Source organism: Phasianus colchicus, chromosome 4 (assembly GCF_987193195.1).
Source record: "Phasianus colchicus chromosome 4, bPhaCol1.hap1.1, whole genome shotgun sequence".
In the NCBI taxonomy this organism is placed as follows: Eukaryota; Metazoa; Chordata; class Aves; order Galliformes; family Phasianidae; genus Phasianus; species Phasianus colchicus.
In genome coordinates this window covers 53,104,568-53,125,994 of record NC_143439.1, presented here as the reverse complement: position 1 = coordinate 53,125,994, position 21,427 = coordinate 53,104,568, and the positions used below count along the sequence as shown (strand labels likewise).

Genomic DNA, 21,427 nt, shown 5'->3' with positions numbered 1-21,427 from the left:
TTTTTTTTTTTTTTTTTTTTTTTACTGCATTTATTTGCATACAGTTATACTTTCGAAACAATGGAAAGATCTTTTGCATTAGAGCATATTGCTGTGTTTCATATGCAACACTGAACAGATTAAGTCAATAGTATGTTTGAATATTTCTACTAGTGTTGCTGGCCACATACCTACATAGAGGTTTTGTAGCAATTTTCAAGAAAATAAATAACAAATAATAAATATGGAAGCCAGCAGTATCCTCTGTGTTCTAGATTCTTAGGAATATTGCAGCTTCTAACAGGAATTTTGTTTATTCAAAAAACAATTACATTACATTTTTTTTGCATCTCTGTTCCTGGAAATTTCTTCCATAAACTTCCAATGTCTACTTACAAACTCAGGGTAATCACAATATAGAAAGGTACAAGGTTAATCATCATCTTGACTTGACAAACTTGTGAAACACCCAAAACAGTGTTTGAAGGCATGAAATCTAAAACAACCAAACAATCAAACAAAAACCTCAGTCAATATAGTCCTGAATGAGTTATAAATTGAGTTATATACAGACCATAGTTTTCATAGTTTTACCTCTGCTTTGGTGCAATAACCTATAATAATATAATAACCAAGAATCCAAGAAAGCATAAGATGAAGATAACAGGATGAAATCAGTTATAATAAATTCATTCAAATCTCCTTTAAAGCAGTGCAAGTATTGAATTCTTTTTCCGATTTACAATTCTTGAAGTATTAATTTTTTTTTTTTGGAAGGGAGTTCAGCTCAAAATTTATTTCCCTTACATATGTCCAGGCTTACTTCTTTCCTTGTCCAGAAGTGAAAAGACAAACATCTTATTCTACTACTTATCTAGAACAATTTGTGCAAATGTAAATGTTTGTCCTTTGAAAGGCACAGAAATAAAGCTGATACAGTGCTAAGTATTTTTCTTGTTCAGATGACCTAGCAGCAGAAATAAAATCAACCAAATGGGAGAGCTACATTTAATTCTGGACTTTACAACAGACCTCTCATTCATTCACATCAGAAAATTAAAAATAAATAGTGAAATTAATCATGAAAGTTGCAAAATTCAAAATGGAAGTTGCACATATTCATCTATATTGTGTAGTATGAATGGGGATGGAGAACATTTAAGCTTGAGAGCAGCTTTCTTCTGCAAGACTTTTTGAACTTGTTCAGGTGACATCACACTTAGACATAGTTTGCAATGTGTCATGGTTTTATGTTTGTAAAATTAGCCATTCCATCTGGGATGCAAGTGTCAAAATTTATATCATACCACATTGCATGTAGGTACCAATATAGGTAACATACAGGTGTCTCCATCAGTGCCCTTATGTGGTTATATATGAACACAATTCCACAACAACTAATTATGACATTGATGATTAGCCAGTAGGTCGCGAGTAACACCATAGCTTTTAATCCCTTACTCAGCGCTCCCACGATAAAGAGTGGGTTCATTGCTGGTATCTGCTAAAAAGGGGTTAATGAATTGAAACTAACAAGAGAGGGGGGAAAGAAAAAAAAAAAAAAAAAAGGCACTACCCAGACTAAGCAGTGCTCAAAGTTTACAAATATCCCAGAATACTGGCAGTATGCCTGGTCTTTCAAGGTCAAGTTTTCTAGCACAAAAACCTGAATTACTGATAATGCTCCCTAATGAAGCTCTCTAAGAGCAGAGAGAGAGATTCGTTCTAAAAGCTAAAAAGCAGCTAAGCCCACATTCTCCACCAAAATCTGTCACAGAGTTAACTAGATCAATTTATGCCCATGACAGGGGCAGTAGGCCCCTGCCCACCCCCACCCCTCACCTGGCCCCACAAAATGGGAAGGAAGGAAGGGAAGAAAAAAAAAAAACAGCGGCAACAATCTATGGAGGTAAACTTATTTTACTAACTATGATATCGGAATGCAAGATAACACAATATAATACAATGTAATTGAAATTGAGGCTAATAAATCAAATAAGATAGGAGAATAGGAGAGAGAGTTCCTGAGACCGAGTCAAACCTGAAAAGCTTGGAATGGCTAGGAAAGCACCCTCCAGCACCCACTGCCAGGCAGTAAGAGACCACCCCATCCGGAAGGGTCAGATCCCATGACTTCCGTAATGTATGGGGATAGGTACCTAGAATTGGAGCATTAACACTTTAATTCCAGTACATGATGTTTTGATGTGGAATACTGAAAATCAAAAAAACATAAAACCATGACACAATGTAATAAATTACCACCTGTCTTGATATGAAGACAGGTGGTAATTTAAGCCCAGGTACATTTTTTAGAAAGGCTATTTCTTCTGTGTTCAGAGAGGAAGTTTGGAGAGTTGTACTTTCCCTGGTGATTCATATAAGTGGTTATCTCCTAGGAGAATCCCAGTACTGGCTAAAAGTGTGATTCATCAAAACCTGCAGGCCATTCTGACCCTTTGGGGAATGACCATTTCAGATTTGACGGAGAATTTTGATATTGTAAGAATTCTTTTATGAATTATGGGACATTTTCATTATGTGATTCTCATTTCTTTCTAAATTATGATACTACAAAAACTGGGTCTTCTAATGAAAAAGAATATCTGATTTTAGCTATGTTTTGACTAAATAATTTTGTTACTCTTTTTCTGTAATCATCCCACCTAATTATCCAAAAGCCCAGATTTTATGTTTCGCATGACTCTGTACATTGAAAAAATAAAATTACATGAAGAAAGGTGGTTAGTCAAGATTTTAACTTGTTTATATGTGAAACCACCTCACCGGTGAATATTTATTTCAACTTGGCACCTTTTATAACATTTTAATATTTAAAACCTCTTTGGAACTGATAGCAAGTGTTAGAGTAAGTCTCTTGAAGTCACTGCATTAAACACATTCTTAGCTGAGTATTTGAGAAAGAGAACAATGAGGATAAATTTGGCTCTCTGAAAGGACAGTCCTGACTACTTGAATCATTCTTCACTAACGGTACACTTCTCTTGGCCTATGTTTTCTTCTAGGAAATACATCAGTCTGCTTTTTCCTTATGACCTTGAAAGCTAACCATTTAGTTAATAGCTCTGGAATAAAATAACACAAACTCCACTTCTTGTTTTAGAACTTTGTGTCTTGAATAGTATACTCAATGCACAATGTTGATTCCTGTAAATATGTGATTGGCAGGTTGCTGAGTGTCTACATAAAAATTTAGGTTTTAATGAATTATAATTAGAAGTCATCCTTTATGAGACACATAACAGAATGTATCATAAATCCTTTTTTTTCTGTTATATTTGAAATATGCATTGAAAGCCAAGGCCATGTTCCTTTCTACTATCGTATTTTTGGGATGCTTAAAGAGACTAATGAAACATTAGCTCTTGTAAATACACATTCTTGATAATCAAAATTCAAGCATCTTTCTCTCAGGCGAGAAAAAAACATAATATTTGGAAGTATTTTTACACAGCTTTTTCTCTTCTGAAATAGTCTTGCAAGGGACTGGACTAGATGACCTCCAAGTGGGTCCTTCCAATCTCAACTCTTCTCCGAATCTTTTGACAGGGAATCCTTGTGCCATTCTGTAGTTATAATTACTGAAATGCATGCTCCATTTGTCAACAGTTCAAAATACTTTTTCATAATTAACGTTGTTACATATTGATGGATATCACACTCAATGTTTTAGACTTCAGTGTTGTTAAATTGGTCATAACCAATTTTACATGTGTAACCACATTTTTAGTGAAGTGTACTTTCATGCTAATTAGCTCCAGAATGCTTCAACTTTCTTGATTATTATAGATAAGTGGGGTTCTTATGAAAATAAAACTATAAAATTTTATCTATCAGCACTTTGTTTTTATTATGAACCATATTTTTCTGTATTATTAGTGTAGTATTTTATGCATAATGATTTTATTGTTATTCATATACATAACTTCAAGGTTTTGTTAAGATTAGAATCTTAAGAAGTGACTTTCTAAAAGTTGTCTATTTTGGGGTCAAACTTTGAAGTGAAAGGTAAAAAATATTTTGATTTGGAATGTGAAAATGAAAATGAAATTGCACACGTGGTAATCTGTAATAACGATAATAGAAGTATGTCTATTCAAGTAATTAGTAGAGTCCTGACTGTTGTTTTTCAGCCCTTTCCTCATAATCATGCTTTTATTATTAACTGGCTGTAGCATGCATGAGTTAACACATACCAGCTTTATTTAACATGAGTTAAAATTTGTTTTTGTAAAACTTTGTCACAGGGCTTTTGAAAAAAAAAAAAAAAAAAAAAAAAAAAAAAAGCGTTGTTACATTACTGTTTTCTCATTCAGTAATAATTATGTAAAAATTGGTTTCAAGCATCCACAAATAAATATGCCAATACTTATGAGTAGTTTGTTTAAATCACCAAATAATTAAGTCAAGTGTAAGACAACAGCTTCCCATTTCAATGGCCTGTTGAAATTTTAAACTTGTGGCATGTTTATTATTATAGGTTGTTTAGCTAAGTGTTCAAGAACAGCATTTGTTTCATATAATTTTAGGTTATGTAAGTAATTTAAATTATCTCATTTTCAGTGAAGAATATTTTCATTCTTATAAATATTTTCCTGGATTGGGAAACAATTCTACAGTCCATCCTTCCAATTCTTATAGAGAAGTATTGTTGGCTACCTCAGATTTTATGTTGCTTATTGTACAAAATGTGTCCTTAAGTCAACTCTTCAAAAAGCAATATGCTTTTATATTCAATATATTTATGTTTAGAGAATAATCTAGACAGCCTAGCTTAATGTATTGTAAACAGTAAACAGTAAAGTAATAATGAACAGGAAATTGAGGACTATATGATGCATGAGACATGAGAACACTATAAAAATTGAGCCTATTACCTTATTTTGGAAAACGTTTTGACTACATATGTTGGAGAATATGTCAGCGTTGATACGGTTTTGGTGATCACTATAAAAATACCTAGAAATGAAAATCCGTATTTACATATCTGAGCTTTTAAGACTTGAAGTGCTTGCTGTATGTATTCATTTAGAATGTGTATGTACATTTAGAATGTGATCCTATTTTTCTAAGAGTTATTACTAAGTTTTCCTTAAATGAAATACTTTGATTCTCCTCATTCATACAGAACGTGAGTCTCTTGTGAACAGTCACTAAAAACATATATTCTCAATATTAAAAATTAATCTTTTTTAATAATGACACCAGGTAAAGGCAATCAAAATGTGAGACTTAAGAACAAAAGATGAGATATATGCATTAATAATTCAAATCCTTATTGATAGTTGTTTTTTCCTAATTTATCTACTGAGTTCTATACAGAACTTTGTGGTCTAGTAGCAATGTATTAAAAATGTTTCATCTAATCTTAGCAGAAGAAATAGTGCTCATTATTTCAAAGGAGATGCATTGTGGAGAGCACTACTTCTTATGCATTAGTGCTTTGTTAATATTAAAGCTTGATGTTTTGAAAGATTTTTATATGCTTTAGCGATCTGGACTGTAATTTCAATGACATTCTGGCAAAGGTCCCCTTGCAGACTCACTTTGCGCAGTGAAACAAAACATCAATAAAATAATTTTTAAATGTCTATGCCTACATTAGCAAATATATAGACCACTCCTATTTATTTTCAAGGAAACTGAAGCAGGCGAAAAGAGTGCAATAACAGTGTTTGATAAAGCAAATTCTCAGCTACAAAACAGTATTCTACAACAGTCACTACCATAAACTATGCATTTTTTTCCTGAAAATCTGGACCAGTGGACATGACCAAGTTTCACTGCTAATTGTGTGGTTACTAGGAAAATATTGGTCATGAAATCCATTTCTCATTGGTCTGAACAGGTGGAAATCAGAAGGCCCTAAATCTGGACTATTTGGTGTGTGTGGTAGGACAATCCAGACAAGATTAGCAATGCGTTTCATGATCTTAAAACTGGTATCAGCTGTGGCATTATCATGTTGCAAGAGAAAGATTGTCCACTTCTATGGCCTGACTGGAAGTTCAAGCCTCAGCTTGGTGATATAGTGTTCAAGTTCAACCCGCTGAGGACTGCCTCTTGAACTGTTTCTCTGATGAATAATTCACGTTATCACTCCATGGACATCTGTTTTCACTTCAGTTTGTAATGGCTATACTATGTCTTGTTGCTGGTAATGATGCAATCGAGGAAACTGCCACCTTTAGCCTCATATTGGTTCTATAGGTCTTGACAAACTTGCATACATTGCCACAATCATTTCCAGTGCACTGAAGCTGCTATTCAGCTCTGTACAGTTTTCTGGTCATAATTTGCCAATTTACATGGAGCTGATCAAGATACTGCATGGCTGTCTGGAATGTGGCTTCTCTTCCACATCCACTGTTGCCACAGTGGAAAGAGACCACCCACTGCCTCACTGTGCTTGCATCCACTGTTTTGTCTCCATAAGCATCCAGCAAGTATTGATGAATTTCAATGGGTGCAATTTTTTCCACACGGAGAATTTCAGTGACACACCTTTGCTTCATCCACACTTCCGTGTCAGATGCCATTTTGTCAGATAACCCCTCTGCTTCCATCTGTCACACAGCAAAAAAATGTAATATTGGTGGGAAGATTCAACCTCTACTGCCATACTATGAATATTTGCTTCTTGCATCTTGAGCAAACATAATAAAATAAGAGGTATTACTTTTGGAGCAGGCCTCCTAGAATGGTGGGAAAAGAATGATCTGTGTGGAAAAGCAGTGGGCATTAAGGCTAATGTTCTTAAATATACTTTTTTTTTTTTTTTTCCTTTTTCTTTTTTTTTTTTTCTTTTTCCCTGTGGAGATTTCTTAGGGTTGGCCCTATTCTGATCCTGTAAACTGAGCTCCAGTTAATTTAAGTTATCTCAGTATGCTCTTGGATCATATCTTTCATTTTAATTGTTCAAAAAGAGTCCAATTTATTTGCTTTAAGGTAGTTCTTCCAAAGATAGCCAAGTGCATTATTTGGGGATGACAAGAAGATGAATTTCTATAGCTTATATCTAATATGAACTGAAGTATTAAAGAGAAGTTACCAAAAATACTGCATAGAGCATGAACCTATAGATCTATTGTATACTGTTTTGTTATTCTAAATATGTGTATGTATATATGTAGCTACATGAAATAAAATGTGTGCAGGACCTGAAGTGATAAATGTATATGAGTGAGTAATGTTTAATTGGACTGTTTCTGTCACACTCATTTTGACTTACTTAGTAAAACAAACAAACAAGCAAATGAAGAAACAAACAAACAAACAAACAAAAAAACTTCCTCCAAGAAAAGAGAAGCAGCCTTTCTAAATTTGCTAAGAAAAAAGAAAGGGTCACGAAACTGGAGAGAATTTAATATATTAGTCATTTAGAAGATGTAGGTAATGAGTGGTACAATATTGTACTTGAATGACAGCTAAATGTACACTGTTCTTGCATTTTAACAGTACATTTTGGTCAAACAAAAAGAAAATTCAGAAAAGTCTAATAAATGATATTAGAAAATCTGAAGTTGAATAATGAAATGTGATGCTCTTTGCATTGTTCAGGAAAAAAATATATATATCTAGATCCACTGAAGGTGTGCTTAATCTACATGAAAGATTTAGGACAAACCCTTTTTAAGAAAATCGAAGGAAATAAGAAAAATTTTATCATAGAACCATAGAATGGTTTAGGAAGAGATCTTTAAAATCATCTAGTTCCAACCCCCCCTGTTAATGGGCAGGAACACCACCCACTAGATCAGGTTGCTCAAAGCCCCATCCAGATAGGCCTTGAATGCCTCCAAGGTGGGGGAATTCACAACTTCTCTGAACAACCTTTTCCAGTGTCTTACTTTACATTTTGATTGTTCTTGAGAAGACAGAGTACTTGTTCCACTTTCTCATAGAATAAAAAAAATGAGAGAGCAATTCAGGGTCATAGGTCACGATTCACAAACAGTGGTTTACTTATGTTATAACTTGACAATAAATATATTTTCATAAGAAGGCAAAATAGCATAATGAAATTATTTTGACCCTATGTCACAAATTCTCACTTTTTCTTGAGTTCTTTATGCTCATCTTTTAGCAGCTACCAAGAAGAGCTCTTCTGAAATGCTTAGAATATTGGTTTTCTTTAAAAGTCATGTGAATGTTTAATCTTTGTAAATGAACTTTTGTCTTATATTTTGATATAAGGATTCTATCAGTAAAGGGTATCGTGTCTTTGAGGAAGGGGTGCTTTTCATGTTATTGATGTCTTCTCTGTTAATCTTCATGGAAACAGAAAGCATGCGGTTTTTTTGTGTACTTGTAAAAAAGGTGAAAGTTATGAGGCCTCTACTTAGTGAATACAAACAGGATATTAGGTTGCTGAGAAATCTTTTTTTCTGATTCAGAAAGGCATATTGGGATGAGGGGTGAGAGGTGATATTGGAGAAAAACATTGAATTTAAAAGGAAAAATATATGTTTGAAGAAAGAAAAGATATCCATAATGGAAAATGCATCATGAACAAAATTTTAACATGTTGCCTCGGGCTTAGGCAAATAGATTTGTGTTTCATTTTTATACAGAACAAACAAAATATGTTTCTGGTTCATGACCAAGAGCTCAAAAGCTACTGAAACTCAGATTAATGAAAATGTTACCAATATAAAGGACAATAATAATGCAGAGTGTTCCTGTTGTTTGTAGAGTTCTCATTTGATAGCTGAACCAATCTCCCTTCATTGTAGATGATACTTCCTAGAGAGCTTCTAATATCAGAATATTTCTGATTTTATTCAACTTCCATCTGAAATTGCAATTATTACTACCGTTTGCTAAGTTTATAAGAAAAAAGTTGGTTATTCTTGTGAGTGTGTTTCTCCTCATCTCCTCTCCTGTTGTAGTACTTGTCTCAGGTGTTTCAGTCTTGTCATTGAAAAATAATGCCTGTTTAATTTTATTTCCTGTCAAGTTTATATTAACCACAATGATAGAAAGTTAGAACAGTAGAAATAGGTGATTTGAAGGGAAGAAAGAGTTGTGTGGGTTGAATCTATTAATGTAGAATAGTAATTGTTCATTAATATTTTGTTTGTCTTTCAGCAAACTTCCAGCAATTAAGAATGAATAGAAAGAAAAGGATAATGACTCGTTTTATCAAATTCAGGGGCTTTAAAAAACTCTTTGAACTTACATGATAAGTTGATTTAACTCTTCTGCCTTTTTTAAAGATCTACCTTATACGTACCTCAGAGTTGCTGTGTTAGTCTTGACATTGATTGACTCTGTGAAGCTAACAAGAATTATAATGTTTTTTAGGTATGACTCATCACTGGTGCTTTCTGTTCTTTGGCACACACTCAAATACCAAAAAAAAAAAAAAAAAAAAAAAAAAAAAAAATCAATTTAAAAATAAGAACAATCTTTACTGTGAGAGTAGAAGAACACTGGCAGAACAGAGTGCCTGGGGAGACTGTGGAGTCTCCATTCTCAGAGGTATTCAAAACTGACTAGACATGGCCCAGTGCAAAGTGTTGCAGGTGACTCTGCTTTAGGCAAGGAGGTTGGACTTGATTACCTCTAATAGTGCCTTCCAGTGTAATCTGTTCTGTGCTTCTGAAAAATCTGAGGTAGACAGCTCCTTGGCTAACTTAAATCAAAGCCTAAGATATCAGATGTGCTTCAAAGATGGAAGTCGCCTAATTTGAGTGAAAAGAAAAACAAGAGTTTTAACTGCTGATCTTGCACGAGTTTGGTTAATGCCCAAGCTAATGCTGATTAAACCAGTAGAACTATTTAAAATAAGAAAGCTTGATTTAGCTGAGTATGCAGCTTGCACTAATTTTTTATGCTTCTCAATTTATTAAGTTGATTCCTGGATTATATTTTATAGTCCTTTAAAAAGTTTTCAAAATCCTGCAGCTGTTGAGGTGAAGGTGTGGCAAAAGCAGGGAGGGCTGATAGAAACTTGCAATTTTTATCTAAGTGCTTCACAATGAAGACAGAAAATTGCCTACACTTTTTATACTTGTTGCACCTTGTTACACTTTGGTGTGTCTACTTTGTATCCAGAATCAATTGCGAGGGGGCTGGCTGAGGAAGGGTTGATGGTGGAAACACTTGCTTTCAGTTAACCATAAAAGGAACACTTCTATCCCCTCGTTATAATCTGAATGAACCAGGAAAGTGCCTCATCTAAGCCTCATTCGGCTGTATGGATATATTGTTTTTCATCTAGTCTACCCATGGTATGTCTATTTGTGAAATTAGGGTTCTTCATGAATTCAAAGTGTGATGTCATTTTACTTACTAGCATAGAGTTAGTCAATGCAGACTATGATAAGTAGTCTGTATCTCAGGGGAAAAAAAAAAAAAAAAGTAAAAAAAAAAAAGTTAATATGGCATAATTGCAGTGGTTTTTGTACCGAATCATAGAATCATAGCATGGCCTGGATTGAAGAGGACCACAATGATCTAGTTTCAATCTCCCTGCTATGTGCAGGGTCACCAACCACCACACCAGGCTGCCCAGAGCCACATCCAGCCTGGCCTTGAATGCCTCCAGGGATGGGGCATCCACAACTTTCTTGAGCAACCCGTTCCATTGTGTCACCACCCTCTGTGTGAAAAACTTCCCCTAATATCTAACCTAAACCTCCCCGTCTCAGTTTGAAACCATTCCCCTTGGTGCTATCACTATTCACCCTCATAAACAGCCATTCCCCCTCCTGTTTATATGCTCCCTTCAAGTACTGGAAGGTCTCAGTGAGGTCTCCGTGGAGCCTTCTCTTCTCCCAGCTAAACAACTCCAGATCCCTCATCCTTTCTTCATAGAAAAGGTGCTCCAGTCCTCTGATCATCTTAATGGCCCTTCTCTGGACTTGTTTCAAGAGCTCTGCATCTTTCTTGTACTGGGGGCCCCAGGCCTGAATGCAGTACTCCAGATGGGGCCTCACAAGAGCTGAGTAGAGGGGGACAATCACCTCCCTCTCCCCGCTGGCCACCCTTTTTTTAATGCAGCCCAGAACACAGTTGGCCTTTTGGGTTGCAAGCGCACACTGCTGGCTTGTGTCCAGCTTCTCGTCCACCAGGACCCCCAAGTCCTTTTCTGCAGGGCTGCTCTCAAGGAGATCTTCCCCAAGTTTGTATAAGTACCTGGGATTGCTCCGACTCAAGTGCAGCACTCTGCATTTGTCCTTACTGAACCTCACTGGCCTTATTCCTTACTGCTGGCAAGGGGAGAAGAAAATATCTGGTTCATGAAGTACAGCTGAATCAAAGAGGTAATGGTGATTCACCTTCATGGTGTAATGCAAGGGTGCATATTTCCTCTGTGATCTGATCATCTCCATGACAAGATGTTATTAGAAATAATTCTAAACTTTCAGAGGGATAAAATTAGCAGATCTCTTCTATTCCTACTATACAGTGTTTGCTGTGAATCCAGCACTAAGGACTATCCTTAGTAAAGATTGCTGTGGAACTAGTAAAGGCTAAGGATTGCTGTTTTGCTGGGAAAGTCAGGCTTATTTGGGTAAAGGCAATTCTACCACATTGATTCACAGTGCTGGCAGATGGAGCTACGTTAATGTTGTGCACTGAAAATAGATAAAGCTAAACATAACCCACATAACTCTCTCCTCTCTTCGCATGGGCATGTGCCTTATTTTGTCAGCACTTGGAAATTTCCTGGGGCAGTTTTTCTGTGGAATGTTACTGACATAATGTTATCAATAGAAACACAGAATTATGAATGTAGTTTGTTACTCCTGGTTAAAGTGTGGGTTTATATTTTTGCAATTATGATGAATATCTGTTTGAAATGTTAGTCATGATATCCACCTTCCATCTCTTTAGTTCATCTCAATAGTATACAGTTTTCTCAAAAGTTTTATGGACTGAGGTCTAAATGGTATAGAGGTTAGAAATGTCATATTTCTACTGGCAGTAGAAGTAGAATACAATTGATATGCATATCATTCATCAAGTAGTAAAGACAACATAAATGTTTAACTCTGAAAATTTATTTTAATTCCCATTTTAAGTTGAATCTCTATTTCTTGTAATAACTGTGGATGATGCAGAATGTTTGTGGCTCAGCGTGCCTTGGCTACATGATGACACCAGGCAAGTGATTATATTTGGAAAAGAATGTTTTTACCTCCTCCATTCAGATGTGTGGTAAACATGAATGATAGTCTTTGCATTCCACCTTTGAATTCTTGAAAGTCCCCAGGGCCTCTAAATATCACTCTCTAGGTATCTACAGATAGATCTGAAGGTGTGTTTTCCTAGGAGTAACCCAAATAAAGGGCAGGATCGTCCTATTTTAAGAATGGGTTCCATTGCATTTAGCTCTGTGTTACAGTGCACTGCTTTTACTACTTCACCAGTAATCTGTACCAAAAAACCCTTAGCTTCTTTTAATCAGTGATTACTAAAATGTTTCCTCTAGTTTACTGAGAGTCTGATAGTTATCAGATTACCATATGGCTATATATAGATAGATCTGTAAGGCCTTCCAAATAGATCTTTTAATGTTTTCTCAGAGAGGTTTGGTAACAGACAAACAAAGCAATCTATGGGAAATTATGAGATCTTCCTCCTTAATTCACAAGTTTTCTAATCTCTTCACTTTCTCTCTAGCAGTTAATTTCTTATCTGAGTTATAGTATGATATTCAGAAGTAACCTATGAGATAAGGATTAAGTATATCCAAACTGTGAGAAGTTCACGAAGTTTGTATCATTGGTTTAAAACTTAGTAGTAATTGATGTGTAGCTACAGTGTTTAGAGTTTCATTACATGAAGTTTTGGTCAATCAGAGAGTTTGCAGCCCATGGACCGAACAAAATAACAGCCATTAGGGTTATTTATCAAGTGATAATATCATATCTTGAACTCTAGTCAAGTGGAAATTTAGGATTCATTTTAATATATATATTAGCTATTATGAATTTTCAGTAATAGAAATCACCTTAAAATGGAACCTCAATAAACTGTTTAGAAATAGATGATCTTTAACATGTTTCTATCATGCTAAAATTGTTTCAAATTTTTCTGTAACATGTATGTTATGTATGTACTCACTAGTACATATTACGTATGCTTATGTTATAGTAGACAATATGGGAGAGAATATACAAATTACTTTTGGTTGTATGAATGATTCCACAATATATTTTACCATTCCTTTTCAAAGATAAAAGGTGTGTTTTATACTAGAACTTTTTTAACATAAAAATGCAATTTTCTATCAAGGACACGCATATGGATATTCCTTACATACCCAGCTATTTTAACTGAAAGCAGATTTCTTCCACTAAGCATATGTATTTATTACAAATAAATACTATTATATTAATACAAATATAATATGTATACACATACATATATATTACCCATAGAGCATGAATCCCTGACTTCTCAGAAGGTATAAGAGCCAGTATGCTCACTTGAGAGACTGCTAAGAAGGGGAAGACTGTAGATTTGTGACTTCGTGTAACACAAGGCAGATAACTCTTCATTTGCTTTTGGGGATAAATGGGGTGAAAAATTTGCCTGATGAAGCATCCTCACCTCTTGTGAGGAGTCCCATTTGCTGATCTGACCTGGTATGTAGGCATGCGTGAAGTTTGCCAGGTGCTCAGATGCAGGATGTTTTGAAGAACCTCTTGAGGCTTATTCATCCCTCACACTATTATCCTTCTCATGCATCTAAGCGTCAGTGGCAGTTTCAGAGGACACGCTGACTGTATCAAGGCTAGCCGGAAGAGGAAGAGCATGTAGGATTAAATGGTGTCTCCTGAATCCTAACATAGATCATGTGGGTCAACATCTGGTCTTGTTGCAAAGGACTTTTACTTTTAGATCCTTAAACTAGGAATGGCTGTGGAGGGAAAGTAAAACTCGCAGTCAAGTAAGGAAGTGATGGACAGAGATGGACAGCAATGAGTGCAGGGCTGTGGTTGCAAGAGACACTTCCATAATAATAAAACAAGATGAAAGCAGGGCTGTCTCAAGCATGCCGTATGTGCATAATTTGATGTGGACTGGGAAACAAGCAGGAGAGACTTTTGCTCTGCATGCAGTCACAGAACTACAACATTGTCAAAATTAGTGGGATGATAAGAAAGTAGTCATATTGGAAAAAAACAACAGAGCCTGTCAATAGATATGAAATACTGTCTTTGTCCAGCATCTTTTCATGTACTTAGAAGTCCACTTTTGCAAAGTACAAGAAAAGAAATGACTGCTTCCATAATTAAAACAACAACAAAAATGATAAAAGAAAGTCAGTTGCTCACCTCTAAAACCATGATGACACAGTGTATTCATTTAGTTATTTCTCTGAGGTAATTTAGTGTGTGTAAATGGTCAATTATACAATACACAACCCATTAAAATATGAAAGCGCAATGCAAATGACACTTATTTTGTGGGACAGACTATTGCAAAATGGCTTTATACTTCCTTCATGATTTAAAACCATTGTTAAAGGTTTTAGCTCAGCAAATGACACCCTTCTGAATACTTGTGGAAGAGAAAGATCTTACTGAGAAACTATGGGGAAAAATATTCAAATTATATGTAGTACATCTAGTATATTAACATAGCAGTTGTAGTTGTCCTTTATGGTTTATACTATTTCCTCTTAGTTCAGTGAAAGGAGCTACAAGTCAAAACTATTTTGAACGTGCTCTTTTATTTTGCATTATTTGTTATCTCAATTCTTCTGTTTTATTTTGCTTCTCTATTGTCCTTGCATTTGATATAGCATGAAGCATTAAATAAAACTGCTGTGAAAGCACTTTCCATTTGAAGAATAGGGATCTTTAAAAGGTCAGAGACTCACCAGAAAAATAGTAGCACTCACATGTATAACCTTCTGATCTACCCGTATCAGGCTTAATCTTTTTTTTTTTTTTTTTTTTTTTTAATTCTATTTATCTTCAGCATTAAATATTATATTTTTTTTTTTTTAAAAAAAAAAAAAAAAAAGGTAACAAATGTTAATTCCAAGTGAAACTCCAGCCCTCTACTTGTAAATCTAACATGATCTTCTGTTCTATAGGACTAGCATAAGTGTATGTAATTAGTGTTTCCTCCCTTCTGGCCTGCATACATGTTTCCACCCTATAGTGACCAGAGGTGCCAGTGGGGATGATTCATGGCCATGTCATTGTAACAGAGATCTGGTGTCAACGGTTTACGGGCTGGTTAGGCCCAGTTCCGTGACTAGCGGGGCGGAGGGATCCGCAGATCCGCGCCTCCAGAAAAAGGGAACAGGGGACCCCAAAATAATTAGAAACAGCGGCAATGATCTGAGGAGAAACAAACTAATTTACTAAATATAGTATCGGAATGCAAGATAACACACTATGATACAATATAATTAAATCTGAAGCTAATAAATCAAATATAATGAGAGAGAATGTCCGAAAGGTGGATAGGCCTCACCACAACGCGGAGAGCTGAGGTGAGATGCGCAGTCCAGTTGAGCAGCAGGGAGAAAAGGGGAGGAGAGCCGACGAAGAGCAGGCTAAGAAGAGTGCAAGTGACCTTGCCAGGAGTTGTATCTCGAGACTCTCTGTGACCGCAAAATCCCCTGGGGAATGTAGTTCTTCTTCTCTTCCAGGCAGGTACCCAGAGCTTGAGCACCAACAGTTAAACTCCCAGTGCCCCACATGATGTTATGATGTGGAATACCGAAAACCAAAAATCACAAAACCATGACATCTGGAAACACATGTGAATATGATGGGAAATTCTCTCAGACCTCTCTTCCTCTACATAGGAAACTCTACATAGTGTTCTGTAAAACAGATCTGTCAGTGTTTATTTTATAACATGCATTTTATAATATATATATATATATATCAGCATGGACAAATTTTTAATATATATATACATATATATACATATAAATATGCATATACTTATTTGGACAGACAGATCTACACAGTAAAATTAGGTTCCTATGCTAGAATATAAGATGCTTTTCTGTGATTTTCTAGTCTTTCTAATCAGTAAATTATTTTAAATGTATTGTTAAATTATTTCAAATACATTATTACTGCTGTAGTGCAAGTGCAGTTTAAATTGTAGGAGAATCCATAGGTTTCTTAATGAAAATCCTACCTGCCTTCACTGCCCTCAGAAAAGTGAATGATCTACTCTCCCACTTTCTAGAATATTCACTGATTTTTGAGTTCAGCATTTTGACTTCTTGAGCAACTTTTGTATCTGTCATTTTAAATGAATACAAATCTATAATGATCTACATTTGCACAGTCCCAGTGGAAACAGGCCATGTCAGCTGTGCTTGCAATACTATAAAGTCTTCATTATCAAGTCATCTGGCAACACCCTCTATCTCCAGGCATGTTTTATAGAAGCTATGAAACCAAATTTTTCCTGCCTCCCCCTTCCCCTCCTCCCTTTTTCTTTTTTTGTTTTTGTTTTTTCTTTCTGATTTCAACTAGCATCTCAAACCCAAGGAAGTGAATTTGAAAAATGCTTATGAGTGTGCTGCTATGTTGATAAAAACAATATTGTTTATATGTATGTGAGCATCCCCACACTCTCTTATACATATGCATTCACACACTGTCGAGTACCTTTATGCAGTCTGATATGAGCTCCATTCCAATTGTTACTACTGAGTAAAAGAGAAGCTGAATATAATTTATAAACAATTATAAAATAGTTTGCTTAGCTCATGTAAATGTTTGAAAGGAGGCTGTTTATAACTGCATGACGGTTCTGGACTGTCTGTAACACTGAAAGTCCCCAGACATTCTGTCCAATGGCCTTTTAAGGACTGTACTTACTGTTTGATTTAATTTAGACAAAATTGTTTAATAAGTAAATGTTTAAGTATTAGTTTGCTTAAGTCATGTTTTGAGAATCAGTTGTTCATAGACTGAACATTTCAGTGACATTCAGAATCTTTTCTCTTGCAGCCATTTCGTAGAGTGACGTTTTCTGTTGTGAGTCAGCCTCAGGACCCACATCAAGGGTCATTGCAGAGTTGCTATGACAGCGGTCTGGAGGAGTCAGAAACACCAAGCAGTAAGAGTTCATCAGGGCCAAGACTGGGTGCCCTTCCACTCCCAGAGGACAACTACGAAAGGACTACGCCGGATGGCAGTGTTGGTGAGGCAGAGCATATGGAAAATGGTAGGGGCAAACACAACATTCACACACATAATCTCACTAGCAAGTGATTCTAAGTAGACTTTTGAAAGGTCAGTCCAATAAATAAATAAATATATTAAATAGTTTAAATTGTAATTATTTTAAAGATTGTTAAAATACAGATATACAAAATAATGGACATAACACTACTAATAAACGCAGAATTTCCTTCTCTTTACCCGATTTAAAAACTATTCTGCAGAAGCAGTTAAAACATTTAAAAAGTACCCGTAGAGATCTGGGGAAATGGTAATTAAATTAAATTCCTTATTTTCCATTTTAGATAAAAGAACTATATATCCTCTTTTCCTATTCTTTTTTTTGTTTGTTTCTTTGTTTGTTTTTACTGTTGTTCAAAAACCACTTAGGAAATTTCCCAGAATTTGTACAGCATCAGTAAAAAGACAGTAGGATTTTAAAACTCCACTCAAAAGAATTGTCTTTTCCCCCAAATATTGTATAGCTTGTTTCCAAAACAATAATGAGTGAGTGTCAAGTCCATTCTTAGTATTTAGTTAAGAAAGATATTCCTTCCCTTTTCTTCACACTTGATTTTGTACAATACTTTCAGAACATCTAATTTAAATTCAGCATCTATTTTTGTAGAAGGGGAAAATGTTGAAACGTTATATACACTCTTTTAAATTTTCATCAATTACAGAATAAGTGTAGTTTAATTCACAACTTCTGTTTTTCTTTTATCTAAAAAAATCTAGACTTGAAAAAAATCTTTGAACTTGAAATATATAAACACTCATTCATTTACTGCATTTAACTTATTGGCCGTAATCTAAAATTTGGTGAAGTCAGGCACTGACTTCATTGTGTTTCAGTTTGCCCATAAACAATAAAATAAATTATTGTATGTCAAAATATACAGATTTTTTGCTAGCCAGTGAAATAATGGGTTTGCTAATCCAGTTGGAATTGTTGGATATATGGAATAGGGGTGGTGTATTCACTGGTATAAATTGGATGAATGAGTTTGGCTAAACACATTTCAGTTTTTCAGAGGCTAGAGCACTGGTTAATTGTTATTTGCTTTTTCTCTTTCCTGAGATAGACATATTCACCCAATAGAAGTATTTTGCTCTATGTGGTAAGATATTACCAAGTCTAGTAAAAATGACTGAATAATGTCTACAGCACTCTATATTTGCTTATAATATGAATTCCCCCAATAAATGAGTAAATAATAAAAAAGTAAGATGGTATTATCCAGTGAAACATAAGATATGTTAGGTTATATATAAGTGTGTATGTACATATTCTATTTGGTTGTCTGTATGAACATATATCTTTATATTTCCTTTTTATAGTTGAGTGATGGGGAAGAAAGTGATTATTACTAGAAAAATATCAGAAAAAAAAGACTAATAGATGTTACATCAAAATTAGGATTGTTATCTTATTGTTTGTTTTGTAGTTAGGTTTTGCAGTTAGTAACTTAATAATTTTCTCATTCCCATGGACATAAAGCAGTGTAGTTCATTGGTGGACATTAAATTCAGAGTTCAAAAAGCGTGCAGGTGTCTGAACCAAAAAACTGGATAGCCATAATTGAACATAATTTTTAATGTACTCTGTAGCCAATGAAAATAACCACACTTACTGAATTGTAATTGAAAATGGAATTGCTTGAGTGATGTGAAAAACTAAAACAAACCAGTTTATTTAAGTTTTTTTAGTTGATGTTGAAACTGACATTGCATTCTAATAGTTGAAGTATTTAAAATAACACTTTAATTTTTTGAAAGATGGTAATTATTTTGCTAAGATGAATTTGATTCAGTTTTAAAAATAATATAGTATAGATAAAAATATGTAGACATATATAATATTAAATGAATAAGCAATTGAAAACAAAAGTATCATGATGAAAATTGTATGGCAGGACTTGCATATAATAGTCAAGGATTCCTTCTAATTGAATTGAGACCTTTGAAAGGTTGTTGACAGTTTGCTGGAGGTTATGCTTTGTGGACTTCTGGATTTTTCTGTCACATTTTAAAAACTAGATTTCCACAATGGCATGTAATCTGCCTCTAGAAATTTGTTACCATTAATCCATAAATAATGACAGGATAGAATGAATGTACTTTTGTTACTTCGTATATATAGTGTCTGACATTGGAGTGAGAGTTTTCTGCGACTGGATTTTTAAGTCCACTTGTATTTTAACTATTTGAAGCACAATTATATTGGTCAAATTCTGATAATATAATCTTCAACATTAATTCATAATTCTGACCGAAATAGAATTGGAGTTGAAATCTATCTACTGCTTATTCATCACATTTAATTGAAATCTAGGTAACATACAGTGTTTAGCTTGATTAAGTTTTAATCAGAATTTATACTGGATTTTCATTCAAATTATCCATGGAAAAGGCACTTTGAAAGCTATCTTAGTTTTTAATTGTTATTACTTCAGATATTTATCATTTAATTTCAGTTGGTATGAAAGCAGTATCATTATAACTAGTTGTTTCGCGTTTCATTTTAAAATTTGAAAAGATAATTTTCAGCACAGTATGATAACCCCCCTGATATGTTTGATACATTTTTTTACAAGATAAGATAACTAAAAAAAACGTAGTTTTCACAGTTAAGACAAATGTAAGAAGGTTGAGTTCACTACGAAAGTAAATATGAAATTTAATTTTCTGTTTGCTGTTAAGATGCTTCTTTTTACTTTCTCAAGCAGGATAAAATGCTGTAATGAAACAGCCAGCAGAAGGGTTACGTTTTTTAGGAATACTCTGTATATTGCCTACCAGCCTACATGACTGTCAAATGTATATTGAAGTTTTGTTCTGATGATTAGCTATGGTGTCAGATGCAGGAGGAAAAGAAAAAAAAAAAAAACAGAAGAAAAAAAATGTTAGCAGATTGACTGTGAAAATTCAGAATGCAAAGATCTTGTTAATTGGTAAAATCTGCAGAACTATAAGTAACTACTGAGTTAATTTATCCCCTGCCCTTGGAGCCTTCCTTACAAGGAGTTCTGCCCATGTGTGTAGCCTTTTTCTCTTATTATGCTTTTGGGATGGCACTATCTTAATGTGAATTTAACAATATTTTTTTCAAGGACATTCTTATTATTACAATTCATATTTGTATTTCAAAAGAAAATACATTACCATGGTAAATGAATTTCTTTGTCTTTTAGTCATAGTGTTCTTTTTATGACAGTGCCTAATGTCCCATATCTCAAAGGAAGAAAAAAACTCCAACACATTAACAAAAACCCTATAGGAGATCTATGGCAGATACTTATCCATGATTCTAACAGTTAATAGTTAGCATGTGCTTTAAAATGTGACTTTCTGAAAGATAACAAAAAGAATCTAAATTATTACAAGCCATAACCCCTCTTCATGGCCTGAATAATATTTTTCAACAGGGAGTTCCTCTGATGGCTATCAAATTTGTTTTTATTTTGCTTTTTATACTTCTTTCTCATATTAAGTAGTTTTAGGAACTGTTCCTTTTTATCATGATAAGAAAGTAGATGGAAATATTTCATTTTACTCTTAACATACTGAGAATGTTTATGTTTTCATATCATTTAACTTTTATCTGAATTATATATTCCTAGGCTTTTCAGTTTTTTACTATCACATGCATGTAAATTTTTTCTTTCCATTAGCTTCTGCTTTTTGTTCTAATGTAGGGATAGCTGGAGATGAATATTCACCATTTGTGGAATGAACAATACAGGCTTTTCTTAATTTCTGTTACAAATCACACATATTATATCTAAGCAGAAATTTTCATTCTTCTGTTTCATGTCCATTCATGTAGTTTTGCCAAATCTTTCTCATGTTTCTTGCAGCCTTCTTAGAAATATTTGATTATACTTCACTTTTTCACTTTCTCTTTCTCTGGATGAAATTGTTAATAGTGTGAAGGAAAGAACCTAGTTTATAGAATCCATTTCACTTTAGGGTTTTATGGTGATAATAAAAATACAGGTTAACATTCTTGAAGAATTAAATGTCCTTGTTGACATTAATTGACTAGTCTGATAAAATTTTTTACAGTCCTGTTCCCTTTTGCAGTGTTCTGTTCCCTTGAAAAGTTGAACATGAATAATTCTTTTTTAAAACTGTTTTAAAACATTAATGTAAGTAGCACTTTTGAGGGATTAAGTCAGTAAGGGTTTTCAATGCAGTAATTACATGCTAATCATTATTTTTATTTTTTTCTTTATTATTTCATACATTTGCTGTTTCTT

The 21,427-nt window shown here is 34.3% G+C and overlaps 1 protein-coding gene across 10 annotated transcripts in view; it reads left to right on the top strand.

The window, feature by feature from the left end:
* Positions 1-21,427, top strand: part of PCDH7 (protocadherin 7) — a 264,083-nt gene that overhangs the window by 113,837 nt on the left and 128,819 nt on the right. For 4 of the 10 annotated variants that reach the window (XM_090139574.1, XM_090139572.1, XM_090139579.1 and 1 more), the window contains one exon: positions 16,953-17,169. The exons of 2 other annotated variants lie outside the window; for them this stretch is intronic. In XM_090139574.1, the coding sequence (XP_089995700.1) occupies positions 16,953-17,169 (217 nt within the window). The remainder of the gene's footprint in view (positions 1-16,952; positions 17,170-21,427) is intronic. 4 more of the 10 variants (XM_090139576.1, XM_090139577.1, XM_090139573.1 and 1 more) reach the window with 2 other exon arrangements.